Source organism: Sciurus carolinensis, chromosome 11, assembly GCF_902686445.1.
Source record: "Sciurus carolinensis chromosome 11, mSciCar1.2, whole genome shotgun sequence".
NCBI classification, from domain to species: domain Eukaryota; kingdom Metazoa; phylum Chordata; class Mammalia; order Rodentia; family Sciuridae; genus Sciurus; species Sciurus carolinensis.
Window position 1 is genome coordinate 10689754 of NC_062223.1, and position 24336 is coordinate 10714089.

Here is a 24336-nt window from a genome sequence, read left to right on the forward strand (position 1 = left end):
CCGGGCTTCCACATCTCACAGAAACCTGAAAGTTGGAGAGGAGTCTTTCAAGTTCCCAGGTTATTTATCTACTATTTACTTTAATGGGGATTGAACTCACTGAGCTACATCCCCAATCCTTCAACTTTTTTTTTTTGTTTTTTTTTGGACATGGGGTCTCACTCAGTTGCCCAGGCTGACCTCAAACTTAGGATCCTCCTGTTTCAGATTCCATCACTGGGATTATAATCATGTGCCACTGTGCCTCACTTATTTTATTTTTTGGGTACTGGGGATTGAACTCAGGGGTACTCGATACTGAGCCACATCTGCATCCCTATTTTGTTTTTTAATTAGAGGTCTTGCTGAGTTGCTTAGGGTCTCATAAGTTGCTGAGGCTGGCTTTGAACTTGTGATCCTCCTGCTTCAGCCTCCTGAGCCACTGGGATTACAGGCATGCACCACTGTGCCTAGCTCTTATTTTATTTTTTGGTACTGAGGACCAACCAATGAGCCAAATTCCCCACACTTTCTTTTTTGAGACAGGGTATGCCAAGTTGCTGAGGCTGGCTTTGAACATGATCCTCCTGCCTCTGCCTTCCTAGTTGCTGGGATCACAGCGTGCACCATCATGCCCAGCCTGGTTCATTTTATTTTACTTTTATTATTTAAAAAAATTTTTTTTAGTTGTCAATGGACCTTTATTTTATTTATTTATATGTAGTGATGAGGATAGAACTCAGGGCCTCACACATGCCAGGCAAGTGCTCTACCATTGAGCCAAAAACCCAGTCCTCATTTTATTATTTTTTAAATTTATTTTATTACTATTTTGTGGTACCAGAGGTTGAAACCAGTGTCTCATAAATGCTAGGCAAGTATTCTACCACCTACATTACTAGCCCCCCGACCCTTTTTTTTTGTACTGGGGATTGAACCCAGGGGCTTAACCATTGAGCCACATTCCCAGCAAACACTCCCCCCATCCCTTTTTCCTTAAATTTACAGACAGGGCCTCAATAAGTTTCTGAGGCTGACTCTGAATGTGCCATCCTCCTGCTTCAGCCCTCCAAGCTGCTGAGATTATAGGTGAGTGCCACCGAACGCCACCCCCTTTTTAATTTTGAGGCAGGGTCTTGGTAAGTTGACCAGGCTGCTCTCCAGTTTACCATCCTCCTACCTCAGCCTCCCAGATTGCTGGAATTACAGGTGTTCCACCACCACACCTGGCTTTTTTTTTTTTAAATGGTGCTGGGCTTCAAACCCAGGGCGTTCTGCATGCTAGGCAAGCACTCTACCGCTAAGCCACACCCCCAGCCTCACAAAATTTATTATTTTTTTTTACGTTGCCCAGGCTGGTCTTCATCTTGTGGGTTCAAGTATTCTTCCACCTCAGCCCTCCAGCAGCTCAACTACAGGCAGGTGCCACCACCAGCTCCCAGGTCCCCCTCCCACACTCAGGTGAACTGATATTGGTTACATAACAATCAACAGTCCCCAAAGCTCTGACATCACCCACTGAAGCTTCTTACCAGCCTGGACAGCCAAGGGGGTCCAGCTGTGGCCAGGGATGATGGCGGGGGCATGAACCCAATGGAACAGCCAGAAGCTGGTAAGAGGGATAGGGCACAGGTCGGGATGACTGGTGGTGTCCCTAAGCGGAAAGCGGAAGTATTTGGGCTTTTTAATTTCCCCTAAGTTCCCACAAGATTTCATTGTTGCCCCACATAGGGAATTTCCGATTTCGCTTCCTCAAAACCCAAGTAGCCAGAGGGCCTCGACTTCCTCTTCACCCCCTTCTGCCCTGCGACAGTTGAAGCCTCTTTGGGGAGGTCTTGTCTTCTCCCCACAAGTCACGTCATTTATGTCCTCCACGGCTGCGTCCATCTCCCAATCCCAGCCCCGCTGGCTTGAGGGGAGGCCAGGCCTCTTACTGTCGGTCGGACTTTCCCCATCAGACCCCTTCTCCCTCCCCGGCCCCTGGACTCTCTGCTCCCTCGGCCTCTTCTACTACGGCTTTCCCATCTCTCCTCCCCGGGGCAGATGTGGGGAAGAGCGTAGTGTTGGGGAGGCGGACGAGATGGGGAGGCGCCAGGGATCCCGGGGTCCTCCGAAGCTTCCGGGGATACTGAGCCGGTGGGAGGACGGTTCGCGGGAGGCAGCGCGGGTGGGGCGCGTAGTCGGAGAACTGGGGTGTCTGCAACCGTTGGGCGGGGCGTGGGTGGGTCATCGGCGTCGAGAGGCTCGCAGGCCCGAGGCCACCTTGCCGCGGACTCGGGTTCTCCCAACCACTGCACTTCCGTAAACCGCGGCGCGAAGGGCGGGACGAAACAGGCGCGGTTGCCAAGGTACCCAGGCCAAACGATCGCGATATTTGAAATCAGCCAATGGAAGGCGGGGGAGGGGGGGACGTGGCACGCAGCTGGGGGGGGGGCCGGGAGGAGTTCCTCCCTCTGCCTCTCCTTCTCCCGCTGGCCCGCGGGCGGCGGCGCGCGCCCGAGCGCTGCGCTCGACCCTATAAAGGACGCTCGGCGAGGCGCGCGCTCCACTCGGCAGAGGGCGCCTCAGCGAGCCGTGCCGTGCGCCTGCGCAGTGCGGGCCGCCCCCCGCCCCCTGACCCCCGGCCGCCGCCCGCCTCTCTCAGCCGGCCGGCCGGCCCCTCCTCGGCGGTGCGCCCTCGCCCCGCTCTCAGCTGCCCGTCTACCCCGCAGCAGCCAGCCCCGTTTCCCGCAGCATGTTCAGCTGGGTCAGCAAGGATGCCCGCCGCAAGAAAGAGCCGGAGCTCTTCCAGACAGTTGCGGAGGGGCTGCGGCAGCTGTACGCTCAGAAGCTGCTGCCCCTGGAGGAGCACTACCGCTTCCACGAGTTCCACTCCCCCGCGCTGGAGGATGCTGACTTCGACAACAAGCCCATGGTGCTCCTCGTGGGCCAGTACAGCACGGGCAAGACCACTTTCATCCGGCACCTGATCGAGCAGGACTTCCCGGGGATGCGCATCGGGCCTGAGCCCACCACCGACTCTTTCATCGCGGTCATGCACGGCCCTACCGAGGGCGTGGTGCCCGGCAACGCGCTCGTCGTTGACCCACGGCGCCCCTTCCGCAAGCTCAACGCCTTCGGCAACGCCTTCCTCAACAGGTACCCTTCCCTTACCCCGGGGCTCGAGGGGCGACCGGGGCCTCTCGCGTCCGTCACCCTCACTATCCTTTGTCTGAGAGGCCCCGACCAGACCCTGGACGACCACTCCCAGGGACGGCCCATCTGCATCCCACGGAAAAACCCATCCAACCCCGTCCTGAGGTCTGGGAGTGGGCATCGCGGACTCCTCTGACTTTGTCGCCCCCAGAATCTTCCAGGTTATCAGTTTAACTCCCAAACCCTCCTGCAGACCCCAGCTCAACTTAAAGCAAAGGGTTCGGGTTAGAAAGGAGCTATTGCTGCCCACCTTCTCTTGCTCTCCACCTTCTTCCCTAGACTGGAAGCATCCAGTTCATTCAAATCAATCTGTCCCCACTCAGGTCTTTTTTTCTTTTTAACTTTTTATCGTATGTGTATGTGTTTGTGTCCCCATGGGCTGGACCGGGGTGCTTTACCACCGAGCTACATCCCGGTCCTTTTTATTTTGACATAGGATATCACTAAGTTTCTGAGGGTCTTGCTGAATTCTTTTTTTTTTTTTTTTATTGTAAACAAATGGGATACATGATGTTTCTCTGTTTGTACATGGCGTAAAGGCATACCATTTGTGTAATTCTTGCTGAATTCTGAGGCTGGCCTCAAACTTGCAATCCTCCTGTCTTATCCTCCCGAATCACTGGGATTACAGGCCTGAGCCACTATGCCAGGCTGAGATGTTTCTTAAGTGTCCTAGAAAAACCCAGTAAGGCTTTTGGTCATTCCAGTTGCTGGTGTGGTGTGTCTCTGCTCTGCCTCCCCCGGGACCAGTGGTTTTGTGTAGGAGGGACAAGAAGGATCTGTGTGGTTTTCTGACTTTGGGGCAGCCTCCTGAAGGCAAGAGACAGATGGACTCTGAATACTTCTCCCAAAAGTAGCTCTTAATGGGTCATTTCTGCCTTGAGAGGCTTCAGGAGGCAGTGGCACTAGGAGCCCTGAAATGAGATTTGGGCCCTAAGTCCCACTGAAGATGTGCTAGGATGTCCCTTAGCCTACTTGGACCTGTTTCCCCAGTTAAATGGGTGAGACCTGTCTCCTTATTCTAAGAGTGATCCTCCAAGGTTCTGACCCTTACAATGCTATGAGTGAAACACAGTGGTCTCCTCTCTAAGGAGTTGTAACACTTTTCTCTAAAGCAACTCAAGGCGTCCCCACCCTTACCCCTGCCTCCCAGGGGACAAACCTCCAGACTTCACAGAGCCTGCCTTCCTTGCTCCATCTTTCAAATAGACTCCATGCTTTGAAATCCTGAAGTCTGCGTCAGGGTGAGCCTAGGAAAGAATCTCTCAATCCTGCCTTCCAGGTCTCCGCCCCGCATGATCACATTCCTGTCCACACACTGCGGCCGCTGCACAGGGCAGGCCGGCTCGCTCCAGAGCCCAGGCCCTGACCAGGCCCGCCTCCCTGCGTGAGCTGACCTTTCGTGTCTTTTTGCTCCTTGCAGGCATTTGATCCTGTCCTCCCATTTTATGCTGATGCTGTTGGCATGGCAGGGCTAGGTCGAGTGAAGCTCTTTGGGCTAAGGCTCCTGAAGGGCTGGTCCCCTTAGCCCGGACCCTTTCTGAAGGGTGCTTGTGTTTTATCGTGCCTGTAGATAGGTAATTGGCTCAGACCTTAGCTCAGACCTTTGTTCTTGTGAAAAGTTTGGCTGCTGTACTGGAAAGTTGTCCACTCATTAGGTTTCTCCTGCCAGGAAGAACTTTGGGAGTGACAGGGTGGGTCGCTGTCCTTAGATCTTTGCTTGATTGTGAAGACAGAGCTTTTTTAAAAAGAAAAACTTACACTGGGTGCAGTGAGTGGTATGTGCTTATAATCCCAGCGGCTCAGGAGGCTAAGGCAGGAGGATCACAAGTTCAAAGCTGGCCTCAGCGACTTAGGGAGGCCCTAAGCAACTTAGTGAGACCTTTTCTCTAAATGAAAACTAAAAAGGACTGGGGATGTGGCTCAGTGGTTAAGCACTCCTGGGTTCAATCCCTAGTACCAAAAAAAAAAAAAAAAAAAAAAAAAAAGGAGAAACGCAGCATGTTACCTATTTCCTGCTTTTGGAAACCTAGATTTTCAGAGTTGGAAGGATCCTGGATATCAGCTCGGCAGCCCCTGCCTCATTGATTCAGGAGACTGAGGCTCAGAGGGCCCAACTGATTTGTCGAGGTCACTCATTAAAATAAGCCCTCGATCACTGCTGCTCTGCCTGCAAAGGAAGAGCTTAGGAGTTTTGGTCAGACGGGCATTTTGATGGTGTGGGTGCCGCTGGACCCAGAAACCACACTTATGTGCCACTTTGTCACTCCCTCATCTCCAGAGGGTCCCTGAGTGCTGGGGGCCTGCCAAGGGGGTCTTATCAGCTTGAGCTGAGGTCTGAGCTGTGTCAGGATGTGAGGTATGCAGGGTGCTACCCGACCGGGAGGCACAACAAAAGGGGCTTTTCTGTGGCTGTCACAGCCTCTCCCAGCTCTTCAAGGGACCCATTGAGTCATGAACTGACTTTCTGGGCCTTTGCTTTCTGAGTGTCTGCTCTAAAAATACAGTCAGACGGAGGTGGAGCCGACCCAGACAGGCAGTCAGGGAGACCTCCGAGGGGCCGGGGAAAACCTGTCGCATCACCAGGCCGCCCACTTGCAGAGGGTGACAGGCCTGTCCTCGCAGGACCAGCATCTTTCCTGCCACCTGCCTTTCTTGGTTCTCCGCCGCGCTCCCAGGCTCCGCAGCACGGCTTCTTCCTGAGTCTCAGGTGCGCCTTCACTCGCCGGGCTCCTGGAGGGGCGTTTTTAAGTATGTTACGTGGCACTTCTCAGAGCTGGTTCTCCTTCCACACCCCTTCTTCTGCCAGCCTCTCCAGGGAGTCCCTTCCCGAGCAGGAACCCAGAGAGGGTGTACAGAAGGGCACTCATGCTCCGTGCTGGCCTTGCAGGGATGAAGGTTGAGGTTTGCTTACCCTGCAGGTCAGCTGGTTTTGCTTGGTTGTACTTGCAGATGGCACCTCTCGCCCCCACCTGTGGGCCACCAGTCACTTGGGGGCAGGGCCACAAGGAGTTACTAATCAGTTCGAATCCTCCCTGCTGTTTTAAGAGCAGCTCTGCGCCTGTGTTCTACAGGACTGTAGGATGTCCTTTGCTCACGATACCTTTTTTAGAGAGGTTTGGTTTGGTTTGCGGTGCTAGGAATTAAACCCAGGAGTGCTCTACCACTGAGCTGCACCCCAGCCATTTTTTTGTTTTGTTTTGTTTTGTTTTGTTTTGGGGCGGGTACTGCAGATCGAACTCAGGACCTTGTGCTTGTGAGGCAAGCACTATCTCCCAGCACCCCCCTGCCATTTGGGTCTTGCTCCATCGCCCAGGCTGGCCTCACACCCGCGATCCTTCCTGCCTCAGCCTCTGGAGTAGCTGAGACTGCAGGTGTGTGCCCCTGTGCTTGGCTCTTCAGAGAGGTTCTTTTGTGTGTGTATGTGGTGCTGGGGATTGAACCCAAGGCCTTGTGCATGTGAGGCAAGCACTCTACCAACTGAGCTGTATTCTCAGCCCCAGAGAGGTTCTTAAATGAGTCTTTTCTGTGTCTGGTAAAGAATCCTGCTGTCAGTTGCTCTTCTGGGTTGTTCTAAGCTCAGTGTGGAGCTCAAGCAGCATAGCTAAGCTGTCCCCCAGGAGTCGCTGGCCTGTGGTGGCTGTGTTCCTCCTGGGCGCGCTTTGACTTAAGCGTGGTGTGTCTGCCCACCTCCTCACTGTCCACCAGCCCGTGTGCTCCCCAGCTTCTCCTGGTAGCCCTCTGCAGCCCCCATCCTAGCAGCTGGCCCAGCAGCAATGGGAAGAGAACGACTGTCTTCGCTGTGTGGGACTCTAGCCAAGTTGAGGATTGTAATATGGAACGGCAAGGTCCCCATGTCAAGCGTCTGTTTCCTCCTGAACTGAGTGGTGACCTAGGCTCATGACTTTCATTAACAAGTCAGCAACTGGGAAGTTGAACTCTGGAACTCAGGGTGGTGGCCGGGTAGCAGCTGTGACAGAAGTGCTGCTGTGGGTCATTTGGAGCCTGCTGTTACATTTCCAGTTCAGAAAGTGTGTCCACTTGGTGGGGGCTGGGAGCGTGGCTCGGGTAGAGTGTGTGCTTAGCCTGCACGAGGCCTTGGCCACGTTCCATCCCAGCACCAAAAGTGAAAAAGAAAAGTTTTTCCAGTTTGCTGGCCACCCCTGGAAAGTAAGATGATAGGACACCCCCTTACGTTCCTTGCTTCTGGGAAGGAAGCCAGTGCAGAGACAGAGCAGGACAGAAGCCCTCCCTGTGGCAGCTGGAGCGGCAGCAGCTTTGCCCTGACAGCCTCTCTGGCCGTGCTCTCCTGCAGGTTCATGTGTGCCCAGCTGCCCAACCCGGTCCTGGACAGCATCAGCATCATCGACACCCCCGGGATCCTGTCTGGCGAGAAGCAGCGCATCAGCAGAGGTAAACGGACTCGGCTGTAGCCCGGGTGCCGGTGTCTGCGGCCCAGCTGCCATGATGTCCTTCAGGTTTCCTCAACCCCAGCGTTTTTCTTTATTTGTACCGGGGATTGAACTCAGGGGCACTTAAGCACTGAGCCACACCCCCAGCCCTATTTATTTTTAATTTTGAGAGAGGGTCTTACTGAGTTGCTTAGGGCCTCGCTAAGTTGCTGAGGCTGGCTTTGAACTTGCCATCCTCCTGCCTCAGCCTCCTGAGTCGCTGGGGTTCAGGTGAGGCCCAACAGGTTTTTAAAAATGTCTAAGGGGGCTGGGGAGGTAGCTCAGTTGGTAGAGTGCTTGCCTCGCAAGCACAAGGCCCTGGGTTCAATCCCCAGCACCGCAAAAAAAAAAAAAAAAAAAAAAAAAAAAACACAACGTCTAAGGAACAGGTGCCTCACATTGGCCTCTTATCTCCACTCCGCTGCTTTCTTCCTTGCCTCCCTGTACTCAGGTGACTGGAGCAGCCAGGAAGAGGCCACTGTCCATTCCCTGTGACTGACTGCTTTTGGATCCGTGGAGCATGCTGGAAACAGGGCAGATGGGGCCTCTGGCCATGCGGCGAGGTCGCAGGGCATAAGTGCCTGGTGTCTGCTAAGGTGTCCCAGCTAGCACCGCTGACTAAAGGAGTGCCCGGCTGGCCCTCCTGGGGTTTACTTGCTTACTTGCTGCCATCAGCATTTCCAGGTTTTGCCCCCTGGAGCCATCTGAGTTCTACCAAACCCAGCAGGACTGTGGACTGTCCAAACAAAAGGAGAAACTAGCGGAACTAGTTGGTTGCTTAGCGCTCAGAGAAATTTGCTTAAATTTGCTTAGCTTTTGGAGTCAGCAGCTTCCCTGAGGCGGTGTCCCCTGGGAGGTCCTGCCCCATGTTAGACCCAGCTGTGTCAACTCCTGTCGGAGTTGCACGTGCTCATTTGAAGATCTGGTTCACGGTGCCTGGCCTGGGTCACATCTCACTCTCTCCTGCGCCTCTGTGTAGAAAGTGGGCACCCCCTGTAGGGACTGTGCCTTCTGGGAGGACCATGAGCACAGGCTGGGGTTGGAGGGAATCTGCAGCTACAGAGGGAACAGGAAATGACTTCACAGTTGTCCAGAGGTCGAGGACCAGTGACCGATTTATCATTAACTTGCACAACTCCCCTGTGTCCCTTGCCCTCTGGGCCGCCCTGCGGTGGGGAGCCTGCAGATGAAGCCAGCCGCCTAGGCTTTGGGGTGCTTGGATCTGCTTGGCTATGAGGGGGAAGGCTCTGTCCTCTTTCCAGGCTCACGGACCCCAGCCAGTGTGGCATTGCATGGGACTCATTGAAACTGCGTCTCTCGCTTTTTCTCTTGAATTGGAGGTTGAACCCAGGGACGCTTGACCACTGAGCTACACCCTCGCTCTTTTTATTTTTTAATACGGGGTCTTGCTATGTTGCTGAGGCTGGCCTTGAACTTGCAAGAAACCATCTCTCTGTAATCGGGTTTGAGAGCTGCCCATTTTGCTTTTAGGTTGTAACCTTGGTGGGAGTGACACGCCTAGGAGTCAAAGGGAACAGATTTGGGGACCCCTTTAAAGTAGCCGAGGCCCATCTTCTTCCTTTTTATTGGTATTTTTGTTCCAACCTGGTTTTAAGAAAATGCCTACTAAGCCAAGGCCCAGTCGCTGGCCAGGGCAAGGCCAGTCTGAATAAGTCACTTTTTAAGAGGAGGGACTGCTGCGGGTCCATTCACGACATGCCTCAGGGCTGAGGTGTCCTGGCCTCTGAGGCCTTAGGAGCGGGCTGAGGGGTTGGCCCGCGTGGCAGTGTGACAGGGACAGCAGCTCGCCGAGAGGCTTATCCCTCTGGAGTGCCATTGTGGGTATGGCTGCAGGCTTCAGGCCTGAGCGCAGGTATTGCAGAGAGAAGGCGGGGCTCTTATGGGTCCTGTTACCTAATGAAAGGACTCTGCCTGCCCAGTGCTGTGACACTCGCCTGCAGCCTGTGTCCTCAGGGCTTAGGCCGAGCAGCTTGGACCGCATGTCTTGGTGCATTGATTCCCTGCTTCTATCCCCTGGATGCATCCCTTCTCTGCTTCCTTTCCTGTGAGGAAAGAGACGCGTGCCTACCATGTCCTCTCTGGGACATGGTAGGCAAGGGCTGTACACGGAGCTATGTTCCAGCCCGTGGGTTTGGTTTTGTTGTTCTTCTTTTGTTCCCGAAGTACTGGAGATGGAACCCAGGGTCTCATGGTTGCCAGGCAAGCTCTTTACCACTGAGCTACATCCCCAGCCCTTTCTTAGTTTCAGTTTGGGAGAGGGTCATTAAGGTGACCAGACGGGTCTTGAACTTTGATCTTCCCATTTCAGCCTCTGCTGCAGTAGCTGGGATGACAGGCGTGCACCCCTGCACGCTTCCTGGCGATGTGTTTTGACTGGGACTGGGAGGATACTGTGTGCCAGGCAGTTCCAGCCCTCAAGTGGCCTGTGCAGACAACACATGGAGGAGGGCGCCAACCAGAGGCGCAGCGCCTGCCTTGTGGGGCCTCCTGTGTCCACTAGGTGGAACATGAGGCCCCTCTGGTTTCTGTAGCCAGAGCCCCGTGTCCACTGACGGTCCCGTGCTGCATCCTGAGGAAGAAGGGTGCTTGCTGAAAGACTGGTGTGTCACTGACTGGAGGAGGGCTGTCACTGTGAAATAGTGAGATTGAGTTGGTTTCTAGACCGTTCCTTTTTCTCCATAACCCCAGAGATCCCGATTTAAATGTGTCTTACTATATGTTACCCAGCTAGGATTTGAGATGGGGTGTTTTATCGTCAAAAGAAAGACTCTCTTGGCACCTCTTGGGGCTGCTGGGTGTGGACTCCAGGGAGTCACCACCATGAGGTGGTAGGAGGGCTGGACTTCTTGGAGACTGTGCCTGCCAGTCCCACAACGGCCTCATGTGGCCCTGCGCAGCAGAGGAAGTCAGAGCAGGGCAGCATGTTCTGGGCGCCCTGTGCTGGCAGCAGAGAAAGCAGGCGTTTCCCTCGCAGAACGATAGGCCCAGGGGAAGGTGGGCTGGAAAGTGGCACGCTGCTGCCGTCTGTCCGCTGTTCCTGGAGAACACGTCCTGGGGGGCCGCCCGGCTGCGCTGGCGTTGCTGAGCCCACGTGCTCCCGCTCCCGCCCCGTCTGCCGCCCTCTCTGACTCCCTTTTCCCCATGGTCCCTAATGTGTGCAGGAAATGCCGTCTGCAGAGATAAGAGGGGGCCCGCACCGGCCCAGGGCAGTCTGGACACTGCCAGGCTCTGCTGGGGACCCTGGAGAGTTGCCTCAGGGAAGAGAAGGGGCCCCTTTGGGGTCTGAAGCTGCTTTTGCCTGTTCAGCTAATCTTCTGAGTGACTTAAAGATAACATTGTCCTGTGTCAGCCAAGAAAGGTGGTTCCTGAGTGTTACCGTGTGCTGATAAAGGGCAGCTGGGGCCAGGCAGAGCCTGCGCCCTTGGCTCCCAGAGCCATGACCGACCCCCCGCACGGTCACGCCAGTGCCTGGGGCAGGGTCTTCCTGGGCAGTCCTCTGGGCAGCAGCAGGGGCACACTTGGGGACCTGGCCAGTGCTCTCCCCTCCCCCATTGTCACTCTGTAGCCAAGACTGAGCTGTAACTTTTGTGCCTCAGTTTCTCCCATGAAAGCTGTGTTGGCAGGGGGAGCGTGACTTCAGCCTGGCTGGCTCAGTGCCTGGCTTCCTGCTGCCACTGCCCGGCAAAGCACCCCATCTCGTTACCACAGCAGCTGTGCCTGCGGGGGAGCTTCTGCTGTTCCGATGAGGAAACAGGTTGAGGACCCATCAGTAACAAGCACTGGACGACACCAGGCAAGCAAGGGTCGGCCCTCAGATTCGAACCGGCCTGGCTCACTTGGGCAGCAGTGTGGCCGAGAGATGCTGCCTTGGTGTGGGGGCCCTGGAGTTGGGTTCAGAGGGACCTTTGACCCTTTGGGGTCTTTGTAGGGCAGGGCTCTGAGCTCCCCTGAAATAACATAGGCTGCCTTCTGCCTCCCCCAGCCCGGGTCCCACTCAGTCCGGGGCTTGGAACAGCGGTGGCAGCAGCGTCTTCCTGTTCCTCGCCTCCAGCCAGAAGCTGCCAGGCCATCAGTGGAGGTGCCCGGGGTTCTCACTTGCCTTCCTGCCGACCGACTGGTTCCCAAGCTCCAGCCACGCTGTCCTAGTCCTCAGAGTCGGTTAGGGTTTCCCAGGATCAGACTCCCTTCGGTGCCGCCTGGAGCCCTGTGACCTGGTGATGCTCTCGGCCAGGTTTCCCCAGTGTTCTGCAGACCCCAGGCTGCTCCAGGGGTTGCCCAGAAGCCTGGGGCGCGGCTGAGTGCTGCATCCCTCTTGGAAATAGAACACAGATAATACCAGGAGGTTCAAGTCCAGCTCAGTACTGGCCCCAGGGAGTGGCTGTAACTCCTGGGGACCATGTCACGGTGGCAGGTACAGCAGTACTTACACTGTATCACAACCCTCTTAGGGCTGTTGATAATGGGGCAGGAGTGGACCTGCTGTAGGCTCTCGCCCTAGTGCCTGGTCCACAGTAAGCGTTCACCAGTGGCCCCTGATGAATAAGAGAGACCAGAGACTCCAGGGTTCCCCAGCCTGTGCTGTTTTTCTGAGTCACATCCTAAGGAGCATCCTGGGGTGGCACTGACTCAGCTGGGGTTCCCCTTGGATTCCAGAACATCCTTGGCCTGGCCAACCCCGGGCTTGCCTGTAGCCAACCTCCCTAAAGCCTCTGACTCCCCACCATGCACCACCACCGTGCGTCCCTCCTCGCTCCTCCCTCTCTGGTCCAGCAAGCTGCCGTGGCTGAGTGCTCGGCTGGGGGCGCGGCTGGCTCTGCCTGCGGAGGAGGCGTACCAGGCTGTGCCGGCCTCGGCACCTGTTCCCGGGCTGCCAGCCGGCGGCAGGCTGGGTAGCAGCCGGCCTGAGCCCTGCAAATGTTTGGTTTCTATTTGAGGTACCAGGCGTTCTTCACGCCTTAGAAGCCGTCCCTGCCCACACGCCCATCAGGATCTGAGCTTCTCGGCCCCCAAAACAAATCCTGAGAGTAAATAAGAGCAAACATTCCAACAGAGCCAGGCACTCGCTTGACCTTCCCGCAGCCTCTGGGGGAGAACTTAACTGAGGCTTGAAGAGGGCCAGCGGCCTGCTGGGGTGGCCCAGCGGGCTGTTGAGTAGAAGCTCAGGGTTAACGTGGGCCTGACGCCAGAGTCCATCTGGCCTTCCTCCACTGCATCGTCTCATTGCTTATTTCTAGGCCAGACGTAGTGAAGTCTGCGCCCCATGTGCTCGGGTCACCCTGCTGGGGTGTGCAGCTCGTGCAACAGCCGAGTGCCACCACCAGGGCAGGGCACTGCCTCACCCCAAACTCCCCTGCACCCCAAACTCCCCTGTGCCCTTCGTAGTTACTCCATCCCATTTTAGGCAGCATGGTGACTTTTGTCCCTAAAGCTTGCCTTTCTAATGTGTCCTACAAATGGAATCATACAATTCAGAGCCTTTTGGACCTGTCTTCTTCCATTGATCCTGATGCTTTTGAGATTTGCTCCTCTGTTTATGAATATTGAGCCGGGTGCGGTGGCGTACACCTGTAATCCCAGTGACCTGGGAGGCTGAGGCAGGAGGATCTCAAGTTTGAGGCCAGCCTCAGCAACTCAGCAAGACCCTGAGCCATTTAATGAGACCCTGTATTAAAATAAAAACTAAAAAGGACTGGGAGTGTGGCTCAGTTGTTAAGCGTCCCTGGGTTCAATCCCCAGTACCAACAAACAAACTCTCTCTTTAAAAATAAAATTTATTCTTTGAGGTGCTGGTGATGGAACCCAGGGCCTCCGCGTGCTGGCCAGGCGCTCCCTGGCCAAGCCACACCCAGCCCGGCGACGCATCCTCTCTTGCTCAGTTGCCTCCCGTTCACCTGTTGAAGGGCATTCGAGCTCTCTCCAGCATGGTGCTGTTTGGAATAAAACTGCTGGAAATGTTCGCGGGCAGCTCTCGCTGTGGACAGATGCTCTCGTTTTTCTCCAGTGACTAAACTGTGCCAGGGGAGCGTGGGCAGCTTCAGAGCCAGTGCTCACGAGCTGCTCGGGCCCAGATCCCGAGTCCCTGCTTTGCTGTCCTGGCCCCGTCTCCCCGAGTTGGAAGCTGCAGGTGGGGCGTCTTGGCGAGGAATACCGAGGCCCACGCTGCTTGAATGGCAGGAAACAGGAGTCAGCTGGAGACAACCCTCCATTGTTTCATGTTCTAGAAACTTGTGGAATGTGAGGCAGCCCTCTGCAGCTGCTGGAACCTACTGCCTGAGTCGGGGATGGTGCTGGGGACTGAGGGGGTGCACAGCAGCCCCACCATCCACCCCTGGGCCGTGGCGGGCAGGTGACCTCAGGCTTGCCGGGAAAGCAGCTAGCTGTAGGTGACCCGGGGTGGCCCGTGGGAACGGCCACCTCCACTGTGGCCTTCAGCCTCCTGTCGGGATGGCCTGCATGCAGACCTCCCCTCGGCTGGCTGCCCAGATCAGCCCCGTCCCCCTTGGGCCCCCTCCCGGGACTTTTTAAAATTGTGGTAAAATGTATCTACTGCACAAGGTTTCCCACTTTACCCACTTCTAAGTGCAACTCTGGCGTTGGGTACATTCACCTTCTGTGCAGCCATCCCTCTGTCCATCTCCAGAACTTCTCCAGCTCCCTAAGTTGAGACCCTCCCCAGTGACCCCCACTCGCCCATCTCCCTGGCCCAGGCCCCACCCCCCACTTTTGGCCTCTGCATCCCGTTCTGGGACCTCGGGTGGTGTCGAGTGTCCTCTGTGCCTGGCTGCTTCCACTTGGAGTCTCGTCTTCCACCCAGGACTTGCAGCCGGAGCTTATGCTGGTGGCTCATGTCCCTTATCAGAGGTGACTCTGGCTTTTACTCACTAAGATCCCTCACTGCACAGGTCGACTTTCCTCTCCAGCCCACCCTGAGGGCCATGCGTTCTGTGTCCCTGGTGGGAATAGAGGTGTCAGCTCTGTCACTCCACCTGGACCTGACCTGGACAGAGCTCACACGCCCGCCCCATCTCCTCAGGCCACGTCCTCTCTGGCCGAGCACACCGTGACTGCTTTGCCACCAAGCTGCTGTTGGGTTAGGGCGTGTTGACCCCAAGCCGACCTCTGGTGGCCCCAAAACCTGCAGGTTTGTTCCGTGCACATGTTGGGGTTGCCGGCAGCCTGGCGGATGTTCCTGCTCCCGCCGCCCCATTTCTAAGCTGAATGGTGGGCTCTGTGGCTGCTCTTGCCCCTGCGGGGACCCCAGGTGCCTGGGGCTGGTGTGGCCTCTGGAAACCCGTGTCTCAGGCTAGTGAGGTGCCTCCGAGGGCCTTGAGGGACAGTGGGCCACGAAGCTCTGGTGGCCTGGTGGTGGCGTCTAGCACGTGGACACGCCTGTGATGACGTGGTACAGGCGTGAGTGCGGTGACCCTTTTGGTGGCCTATGGCTGTACTTGGCCAGCTGCTGTCTCCCTCCCATCAAGAGTGTGAGCATTTTCCATAATAAACAGGAAACTTCATTCACCTGTGAAAATACGGCCTTAGCTCCACTTTTGCCTCCCGCCTAGGTGCTGGCTGGGAACAGGGCATGTGGGTTGGGTGGGACCGTGTGGGGGCCATGATTCAGGCTCCTTCCTCCTCTCTCATTCCCTGTGGATCAGGTGGGGGCATGAGGCCAAACGGGGTGGGACTTGGGAGGGTGACCTCAGCTCCCCAGGCACTGTCCTGACTGCCAAGCCAAATCCAGCACAGCCGAGCTCAGCCCATCAGGGCGCCCCTGTTCCCAGGAACTCAGTTTTGGCATCGCTGCGTCCCCAGCTGTGTGGATTATAGTTTCCATTTGTGGTGGGGCGAGGATACAGAGTGTGATGAGGGAGAAGTTGGGCCTCACTCTTGCTGAGCGAGGGGCCTCCATTATTCCTGAGCTGTCATTTTTCAGCGCTGGCCTCTGTCCCTTGGGCTGGTCCTCTAGAGCGGGTGTGGGCAGCAGCGTTGCCCTTCCAGTTTTCTGCCGATGTTTCATTCTCTGAGTGTTGGCTCCCCGCTCTGGGACCAGGTGTCCCTGGGGCCTTGTACTTTGGAACTGGCAGCCTGTGGTGGCTGTTGGCTGGCATATGGTGTCCTGGCACCTGCTCAGTGCTCTCCCACACCTGAGCACGTGGAACCTGCTCTGCTGACCTGCGCATTGCCGGCTGGAGCCCTGGGAAGCAGATTGGGCTCCCCTGCCCGGACTGAAGCCCAGGCCCCAGGCACTGCACACTCTGCCTGTGGGGAAGTCACCCTCTGGTCAGTATGCCTGTCCCTGCTGTGCTGGGGCAGCAAAGAGTTGCAAAGCACAGCTCTGGGAGCACCCTGCCCCCCACTGTCACTAAAGCAGCAGATTTGGGATATTCCTTACATTTTGGTGACTTATCTCAATGACAAAGGCTATCCTGTGACCTCCAAGCCAGGCCAAATGCTTGTAGCTCTTAGTTCCTGACCAGCAGTGGAACCCCAGGCCCCTCAGTCCCTTGCTCCCAGGGAACCCCACCATCCCCTGCAGCGGGACCATTTCCTGCTGGAGCCCTGCCCGTTATCTCCTGTGATCCTGCCTGTAGCGCCTGGAGGAGGGATTGTGCAGATAAAGTGTAACTCAGAGGTTAAGTCACCAGTGGCTGGAGCCAGGAGTTGAGTCCAGAACCATCTTATTTCAAAGCCTGTGTTCTCTCTGGATGCCCCAGTGTGGGGAGAGGCTCAGCAACCTGTAGCTTTAGCTGCAGCCAACGCTGAAGTGCACTTGACCCAGGGGCCTGGCAGCGTGAATGTTGTCTCAGCCAAGTGGCGTTGTGCCCTGGGCAGCCTCACGGTGGTGACCCTGGAGCTTAGCACCTTGGGAGCCACAGGCTGTCCAGGAGTGGCGCTGGGGACTTGCCCCCAGCCTGGGACAGGTGGGGACCACCAACACCACAGAGGCTTGAGCTGCCTGCCCACGTGCAGGGCAGCACTGGGCGGGCCTGAGAGGGCTGCCCTGGCATTCCCTGGGTGTCGTCCTCTTCTGTGGACTCCCTTCCCTGCCACCTTAATCACCTCCAGATCGCACGTCAGCCCTGGTGGTTGGGCCCACCACGCAGTCTTCACGGGGATGCCAGGTGCAGGCGGTTTGCGGGGCGCTGGTTGGGCCACTAGCTGGGTAGCGTCCCAGGCGTGCCCCCTCCTGTAGGAAGGGCTTCTCTGGTTTATTCGCAGGAGTTTGTGACTGCTCTCTCTGAAGCACTTCGTGGTTCTTAGAGGGCTGGCCTACATTTGTGGTGGCTTGGGGCACTGGTGAAAAACCAGGGGACAGCCCAGGGAGAAGGGCCGGGCACTTGTGGGCTGTGCCTAGTTCCCCAGACACCTGTTTCCCCAGATCTTCCTTTCTCCTCTTAGTGTTCCTACAAGTGAGAATCACAATTTTCTCTTTTGGAAAGATTTTGAGGAGCCGTAGTTTTCGGATGAGAGACTAGTTAAAGCACTGTTCCAGAGACCCCAAAGTCATGGGCCTGGGTCAGATAGCCCAGAGTTTATGTGAAAAAGGTGTCTGCTCTGGCTGGCTCCTGCCATCGCGTCTGTATCCCTGTCCTCGGGGAGGAAAGCCAGAAGGGCTCGTATGCCTTTTCTCATTTCTGTTGCATGAAGGATGGGCGAAGGCAGGCTGAACCTGGAGGCCGTGAATCCAGCTTGCACCAGAGAGTTGTAACCGGTGGGGAGTTCCACTTAGTCTGTCACATGGCGCAAGTCATTTTAATTGGTTGACCTTGATTGGACTTAATTGGCTGGTGAGAAACAGCATAAGCAGGCTTTGGTGCTGGATTTGGTCTCAGAGACCCCTCCGAGGGCTTGCCGACCCTGCTGTCATCCCCACTGCCGTCCCCACTGCCGCGGGGGAAAAGAAGAGAGAAGTATTTAACACCGAAGGGGAAGTGGTTTGTAGCAGTTCACGGCTCGTTGTGGAGCAAAGGTCAGCACGCTTGCTGGAAGGGTCAGCGTTAATATTGCCAGCCCTGCAGACTTCACGGTGTCCGTCACAGCTGAGCCCTGCCACAGCTGAGCCCGGCCATGTGAGCAGGAGCAGCCCCTGCCTAGTGGGTGGGGCTGTGTCCACAGTGCCATTTACATAAGCAGGTGGTCCCTGAGCTGGGGGTTGCCAGCCCCTGTTGTAGAAAATAAGGGAGCCTGGCACGTAAGCACCGAAGAGATGGCATTGTGACTGAAGAGCACCGCTCACTGCCCGGCACACAGTAGGCAAGCGGCAGCCCCTGGGTCCGTCTCTGCCTGCCCTGCTGTGTGGAGCCTCATGACTAGAGTCTCCGCTTCTCGTCCTCACGTGACCCACTGTAGAACATGGGCTTGGTCGCTTCTGGGCGTGAGCACCTGTCCATGCCAGGTGGCATGTGGTGAGGGTACGGCCATGTGATGCTGCAATAGGGGCGACCCAGTGACCCTGTCCTAGGCTGTGGTGCTGTTCAGATAGGTGCATTCTGGGAATCTGAAGAGCACCCATAGAAGTTCGAGACGAGAGCCACCAGGGCAGCCTGGGCCCTCACCCGACTCATGCCTCTTTCCCCCAGGTTATGACTTTGCGGCGGTCCTGGAGTGGTTCGCCGAGAGGGTGGACCGCATCATCCTGCTCTTCGACGCCCACAAGCTGGACATCTCCGATGAGTTCTCGGAGGTCATCAAGGCGCTCAAGAACCACGAGGACAAGATCCGAGTGGTGCTGAACAAGGCCGACCAGATCGAGACGCAGCAGCTGATGCGGGTGTACGGGGCCCTCATGTGGTCGCTGGGGAAGATCATCAACACCCCCGAGGTGGTCCGGGTCTACATTGGCTCCTTCTGGTCCCACCCGCTGCTCATCCCCGACAACCGCAAGCTTTTCGAGGCCGAGGAGCAGGACCTCTTCAAAGACATCCAGTCCCTGCCCCGCAACGCTGCCCTCAGGAAGCTCAACGACCTGATCAAGCGAGCCAGGCTGGCCAAGGTAGACCCTGGGGCATGGGGACCGGCACGGTATCCGGTGGGGCCCAGGGGCTCTGGGGCTGGAGTTGCTCAAGACCCACCCCACAGGCTGCAGAGCCACATCAGCAATGCCGTTCCTCGTCACAAAGCCCTGCTCCGTGTCCCTGCGGTGTCGCCCGCTCTCGGCTAAGCTTCTTCACCTGGCCGCCCCTTAGCCTGTGGTCTCTGGGGCTGAGCCTCCGTCCTGTCAGAGAAGTCTGAACGTGTTCAGTGTAGCAACCCCAAACAGGAAGTCCCACAGAAGAGGCAGCAGCCCGGAAACGGAGTGTGGTTGGTGGCGCGGGCCTCCTGCAGTTCCCCTCAGGGTGCCTTGTGCCTGGAGGTGCACACGGCCTGGTGGTGGCGCTGGGCATGGTGGAGGGACACCCAGCCCATCCCAGCACTCTTGGCTTCGGTGGGGAAAACTGGCACAGACGAAAATGAGCATCAGGCCTCTGCTGTTGCAGGGGAGGCGTGGGGGCTGCAGGGCCCACAGCTGAGAGCCATCCCAGGGGGCAGAGGGCCACGGGTGGCCTCAGTGGGAGCTGCTGTTTGAGAGACAGGAGGAGCTAGCAAGGAGACGGGCATTGTCCTTGAGCCCAGAGAGAGCACTGGTGCTTCGGCCCACGCCCCAGGAGGCGGTCCTGTAGGCCATCCTGACCCTCCAGAGGAGCACAGGGCCCATCGCGCCTGACGACAGCATGTGTTGCTGAGCTGTTGGGATCTTGGTGCCTGACCAAGTGCTTGAGTGCGAGTCTGGGTGGCTGAGGCTAGGAAACCACAGCCAGCGAACGCTTCACACAGGGCAGAGGGTCCCGTTAGGGTGTCTGTTTTGTTTTTTTTGCAACCCTGGGAGTTGAACCCAGGAGCCCTCTGCCACGTCTCCAGCCCTTTTTATTATTTTTTTCTGAGACAGTCTCACCAGGTTGCGCAGACTGGCCTCGAACTTGCAGTCCTCCTATCTCAGCCTCCCATGTTGCTGGAATTCTAAGCGTAGCCACCATGCCCAGCTCAAAATGGTGTTCTCACATGATCACTTGTCAGAAGCCCGCTCTGGAGGGTACAGGCTCTTCATTTTTCTAGATCCCTCACTTTCTAGATACTCAGGACTCCCCATGAGCAGAGCCAGCTCTGAGAAGGAGCTCCTGGGAAAGCTGTATGACCGGTCCACAGCCTCAAAGGACCAAGAAGGGCCTGAGCCGAGGTGCAGCCCTGGCCCAGCACGCTGCCCCAGGGCTCAAGAGAGTGGTCCTGCCTCTGCCTGCCCAGCCTCCTTCCGGGAGAGGCAGAATAGGGCAGACTGGACGCCCTGCCTGTCAGAGATGGCATGTAACTGTCTGGCCTGGGGCACATTGAGTCACATGCCTGGAAAGCCCCAGGGTCTCTAGTTTTGTCCCCACCTGCTGTTTCATGGCTGCTTCCTTTTCATTGGTGATTCACACCAGCCTGTGCTGGGAGAGTGGTGGCCGCGGCCAACCTGTCACGCATCCCTGGGAAATCCCAGATGCCAGCCCAGGGGTGGGGAGGCTGCTGCTGAACTGAGTGAGGGGACGAATGGGCTGGAATGGCCCCAGGGTGTCAGGGTGACTGGCATGCCAAGGGGAAATGGAGGGTGTGCCGCCTTTAATTGGGAAATGTCTGGGCCAGGCTGGAACCTTGGAGCAGCTGGAGAAAGCCTCGCGGGCCTCTCTAGTCCCGTCATCCCCAGGCTGTCGCGGTGATGCAGCGGAGCTGGGGACTCTGCCCGAGCACGGCAGGGATCTGAGGCTGCAGGCTGGGCCCCGCCCCGCTGCCTGGCTCTGCAGGAGCTCACCTCTGCTGAGGCTGGGCAGCTGGGGCCAAGGAGAAACAGATGGACGGGGCCTGGTCGCCTCAGCAGTCCTGTCACGGGCTGCCTCCCTCCTGCCGGTGCAGGAGCCCCGGGCCAGGCTGTCGACTCTCGGCTTACTTGGGTGGGACTGAATTCTTCTGACCCCGAGGGTCAGGTGAGGATGTGCAGTGCCTAGTGGTGCCTCTCTGTGCTCAGCTGGTGGCCTTCTCTTTTTGACAGGCTGGGCTTGCTGTTCCCACTTGTCACTGTGACTTGTCCAGATGTCGTCTGTCTGCTTCAAGTGCACCTCCTTTTCTCCATCCCTGTGGCAGTATTTGCGTCTGGTCCTGCCCGGGAATCCTCTGATGGAGCCGCAGCTCTGAGCACAGCCCCGGCTCCTGCCTTCCTGCCCCGGCAGTGAGCCGCGGGCACCTGGCCGCATTCCCAAAGGCTCTTGGGCGGCCAGGGCACATGCCAAGCAAGCCCTGACACCCGGCCCTCCTGCCCACCCAGGTCCACGCCTACATCATAAGCTCCCTCAAGAAGGAGATGCCCAACGTCTTTGGTAAGGAGAGCAAGAAGAAAGAGCTGGTGAACAACCTGGGCGAGATCTACCAGAAGATTGAGCGGGAGCAGCAGATCTCCCCCGGAGACTTCCCGAGCCTCCGCAAGATGCAGGTATGGCTGCCCTGGGCACTGCTGCTGGAGGGGGCCCAGCTGCGGGGGGCAGGGCGTCCCCAGACGAGGCAGCTGGCAGGGGAAGTGGTGACTCAGCCGGTGCGGGGGGCGGGGGCACCTGGGGCATCCTGTGGCGACTCCTGGAGGGGCAGCGGTAGCCAGGGCCCACAGGCTGGGCTGACCTGCCTAAGCCAGGCAGAGAGGAACCGGCTTCCTCTTTTGTTTGTTTTGCGGCTCTGGGTTTAGAAGCCGGGCTTCCCCGCGCCAGGCAAGCCCTCTGTCCCCGGGCTGCACGCCCAGCCCAGCAGCTTTCTCCTGGGACGCTGGGGCCTCACTGCTCTGCCTGGAGCCCCAACCAGCCCTCTCCCTCCTCCGCCATAGGAACTACTGCAGACCCAGGACTTCAGCAAGTTTCAGGCCTTGAAGCCCAAGCTGCTGGACACGGTGGACGACATGCTGGCCAACGACATCGCTCGACTGATGGTGATGGTGCGCCAGGAGGAGTCCCTGATGCCCTCCCAGGCCGTGAAGGGCGGCGCCTTCGATGGCACCATGAATGGGCCCTTCGGGCACGGCTACGGCGAGGGGGCCGGCGAGGGCATCGATGATGTCGAGTGGGTGGTGGGCAAGGACAAGCCCACCTACGACGAGATCTTCTACACACTGTCGCCGGTCAACGGCAAGATCACAGGAGCCAACGCCAAGAAGGAGATGGTGAAGTCCAAGCTGCCCAACACGGTGCTGGGGAAGATCTGGAAGCTGGCCGACGTGGACAAGGACGGGCTGCTGGACGACGAGGAGTTCGCCCTGGCCAACCACCTCATCAAGGTCAAGCTGGAGGGCCACGAGCTGCCAGCCGACCTGCCCCCGCACCTCGTCCCACCCTCCAAGCGCAGGCACGAGTGACAGCCCCGGCCACGCAGGACCACCCGCGTGTCCTGCCACCCTCTCTGTGCCCGCCCAGGTGGGTGGGGCTGGGAGGCAGAGATTGGGGGAGGGGAAGGGTCACCACTTTTCAAGGTCCATAAAGACTGAGCGGTGTTTCCTCAGCTCTCAAACAGGAAGAGCACCATCTTTCTTTAAGGCTGTTCCTGGGCCCTGTGCGGGGAGGCAGGGGTGACGCTCGGATGTGGATGATGGAATTTTGTGCACAAGAACTATGGATATTTTTAATATATAACGTTAGAGGCAGCCTTCTTTCTTGCCTCCTCCTCTGTCCGACAGCCCACGCACACACACCCTCTCTCCCGTCCCAGCCTTTACTGTTGCCCTGGCCAGCTGGCGCGGTGGCAGCGCTGACCCCGGGGAGCAGGCCCGCCTGGCCCACCTCAGCTCACCGTCTGGCAGCTGCCACCAGGAGCCCCATGTAGACAGGAGGCCAAGCTCCCTGTGTCCAGGTGGGGCTCACCTGGGGCAGGGGCTTCAGCTCCGCCCCCACCCCCACTCTGGGGTGAGCCAGTCTAGTGTCTCCCCGCCCGGCCTGGGCTCCCGGCGCCAACACTCTGCCCCTGTCCCTCACACCCCAGTCTGACAGCCCTCCCAGCGTGGCAGCCCCAGGTGCAAAGCCCAGCCGCCCCTGTCGTTCTGGAGGACTGGGAGGGGTGAGAGCACCTTCCAGAAACATAAGCTATGTCTTGTTCTACAAAAGGACGTCTTTCATACTTGACCACATTTCCAGAAACTTCCAGACCACTAGTTCAAAAGCTGTGATTTTTGTCTCCCTTGCCCACGGTCCAAGCTGGGGGCAGCTTCACCCAGGAGCCATCGGGTGTGTGGAATAGCGCAGAGCACGCTCTCAGAGGCCCAGGAGCGGCGGCCATCCCAGCTCCGCAGAGGGGTCGCAGCCGTAGCCCTCACTTCACTCCCTGGCTTTGCCGGCGCTTCCTGGTGCTCCTCTTGAGTGGTTGGTGGGTCCCCGTGACCTGGCGTGGTTTGGTGCTGTGAAAGGAAGCCTGTGGCCCTGGGCCCCCTGTCCGGGCAGCAGGGACCAGGGGAAAGTCCAGCCCCTTCCTCTCCCCCCCGCAGCAAAGGGTGTCCGCCCAGGACCTGGATGTCCTCAGATTGACCCCTCAGCCTGACTGAGCAATAAGAAAGCAGAGCCCCAGGCAGCCAGTGCAGCAGCTCCACTCTGCAGCCTCGGGAACCTGGGCACCCAGGTGCACTCGCTGACCAGGGCAGGTGGAGCAGCCTCCTGTGCTCAGGTGGGCTTCAGGGAGCCACGTGCCCACCCCAGTGCTGCTGTTGGCCTTGCCGGGCTGTGTCCGGGCTGGCCTGTTACCTCCACTGCCCTGGCCCGTCTTCCACCCGTGTCGTTGGGTGAGGGTGGATGGGGCGCGCCCTCACCTGCCCCGGCGTTCACTCTTCACTGTGTAAGGGCCACGGCGCCTGTCACACTCACCCGGGGGTGAGCGACAGCCTGAAGACTGTTCTCCTTGCATTAAAGAAAGTTAACGTGCTGACGCTGGCTGCTGGTGCTCAGTTCTTGTCCAGGGCCGAGGGCCCCAGGCCCTTCCCACTCGGCCCAGGGGCCCACTGGCAGAGCATTTGGGGGACCAAGACTCCAGCAGGGACAGATCGAGAGGCCTACCAGGGCGAGGGGGCCATGGCTGCCCAGTCACACTAACTACAGAAGCTGCCACCTCCTATTTACGGGGTCCTGCAGACAAGGGTAGGGAAAGGGGGTCCCCGAGGAGGAGCTGAGGCCCTGTTTCCTTTGCTGGGCGGGGGCTGAGCTTGAGGGGTTCATTCCGGGTGGGGCTAAAGCAGCTGGGAGAAGCCTGATGCGTGGACCAGGCAGGCACCTCCGCCTGAGCGTCGCAGCATCGCTTGGCCTGGGCTCCACTCAGACAGATGAGTGGGTGCCCTTGGGGCCATTGTCACCTGGAGGGGTCTGGTAAACAAGGGTTTCTGGGCTCCAGAGCCAGCCTGGCTCCATGCTCACCCCGAGGGGTGTTTAAAGACAGGGAAGGCGGCTTGGAGACTGAGAAAGCAGACACTGGCGACAAAATCCACAGTCTGGGTGGGGCCAGTCAGGGCCAGCGATGTCACAGATAGGAGGCCTGTTTGTAGCAGCAAATGAAAGGGTGACTCGGGAGTGACGTGCCCCGGAGGGTACCGTCTGGAGGTGCAGCTGGGGAGATAGACCAGGTGAACATGGCCCAGGACGGAGGAAGCAGGTGCTCACATGGAGGG

At 57.9% G+C, this 24336-nt stretch overlaps 1 protein-coding gene across 1 annotated transcript; it reads left to right on the forward strand.

Annotated features, from left to right (window-relative positions):
• The first annotated feature begins 2503 nt into the window (after window positions 1-2503).
• On the forward strand, window positions 2504-23600 carry Ehd1 (EH domain containing 1). Its single transcript, XM_047517395.1, has 5 exons — window positions 2504-3117; window positions 7490-7587; window positions 18227-18639; window positions 20980-21144; window positions 21526-23600. The coding sequence occupies exons 1-5, from the start codon at window positions 2714-2716 to the stop codon at window positions 22048-22050; spliced, it is 1605 nt and encodes a 534-aa protein (XP_047373351.1). The 5' UTR covers window positions 2504-2713; the 3' UTR covers window positions 22051-23600.
• The last annotated feature ends 736 nt before the right edge of the window (window positions 23601-24336 follow it).

Coding starts and splice junctions, on each gene's coding strand:
- Ehd1 (XM_047517395.1), top strand. CDS start 2,714: ATGTTCAGCTGGGTCAGCAAGGATGCCCGCCGCAAGAAAGAGCCGGAG. Junction 3,118..7,489: donor GGCAACGCCTTCCTCAACAG/GTACCCTTCCCT, acceptor GCTCTCCTGCAG/GTTCATGTGTGCCCAGCTGC. Junction 18,640..20,979: donor AGCGAGCCAGGCTGGCCAAG/GTAGACCCTGGG, acceptor CTGCCCACCCAG/GTCCACGCCTACATCATAAG.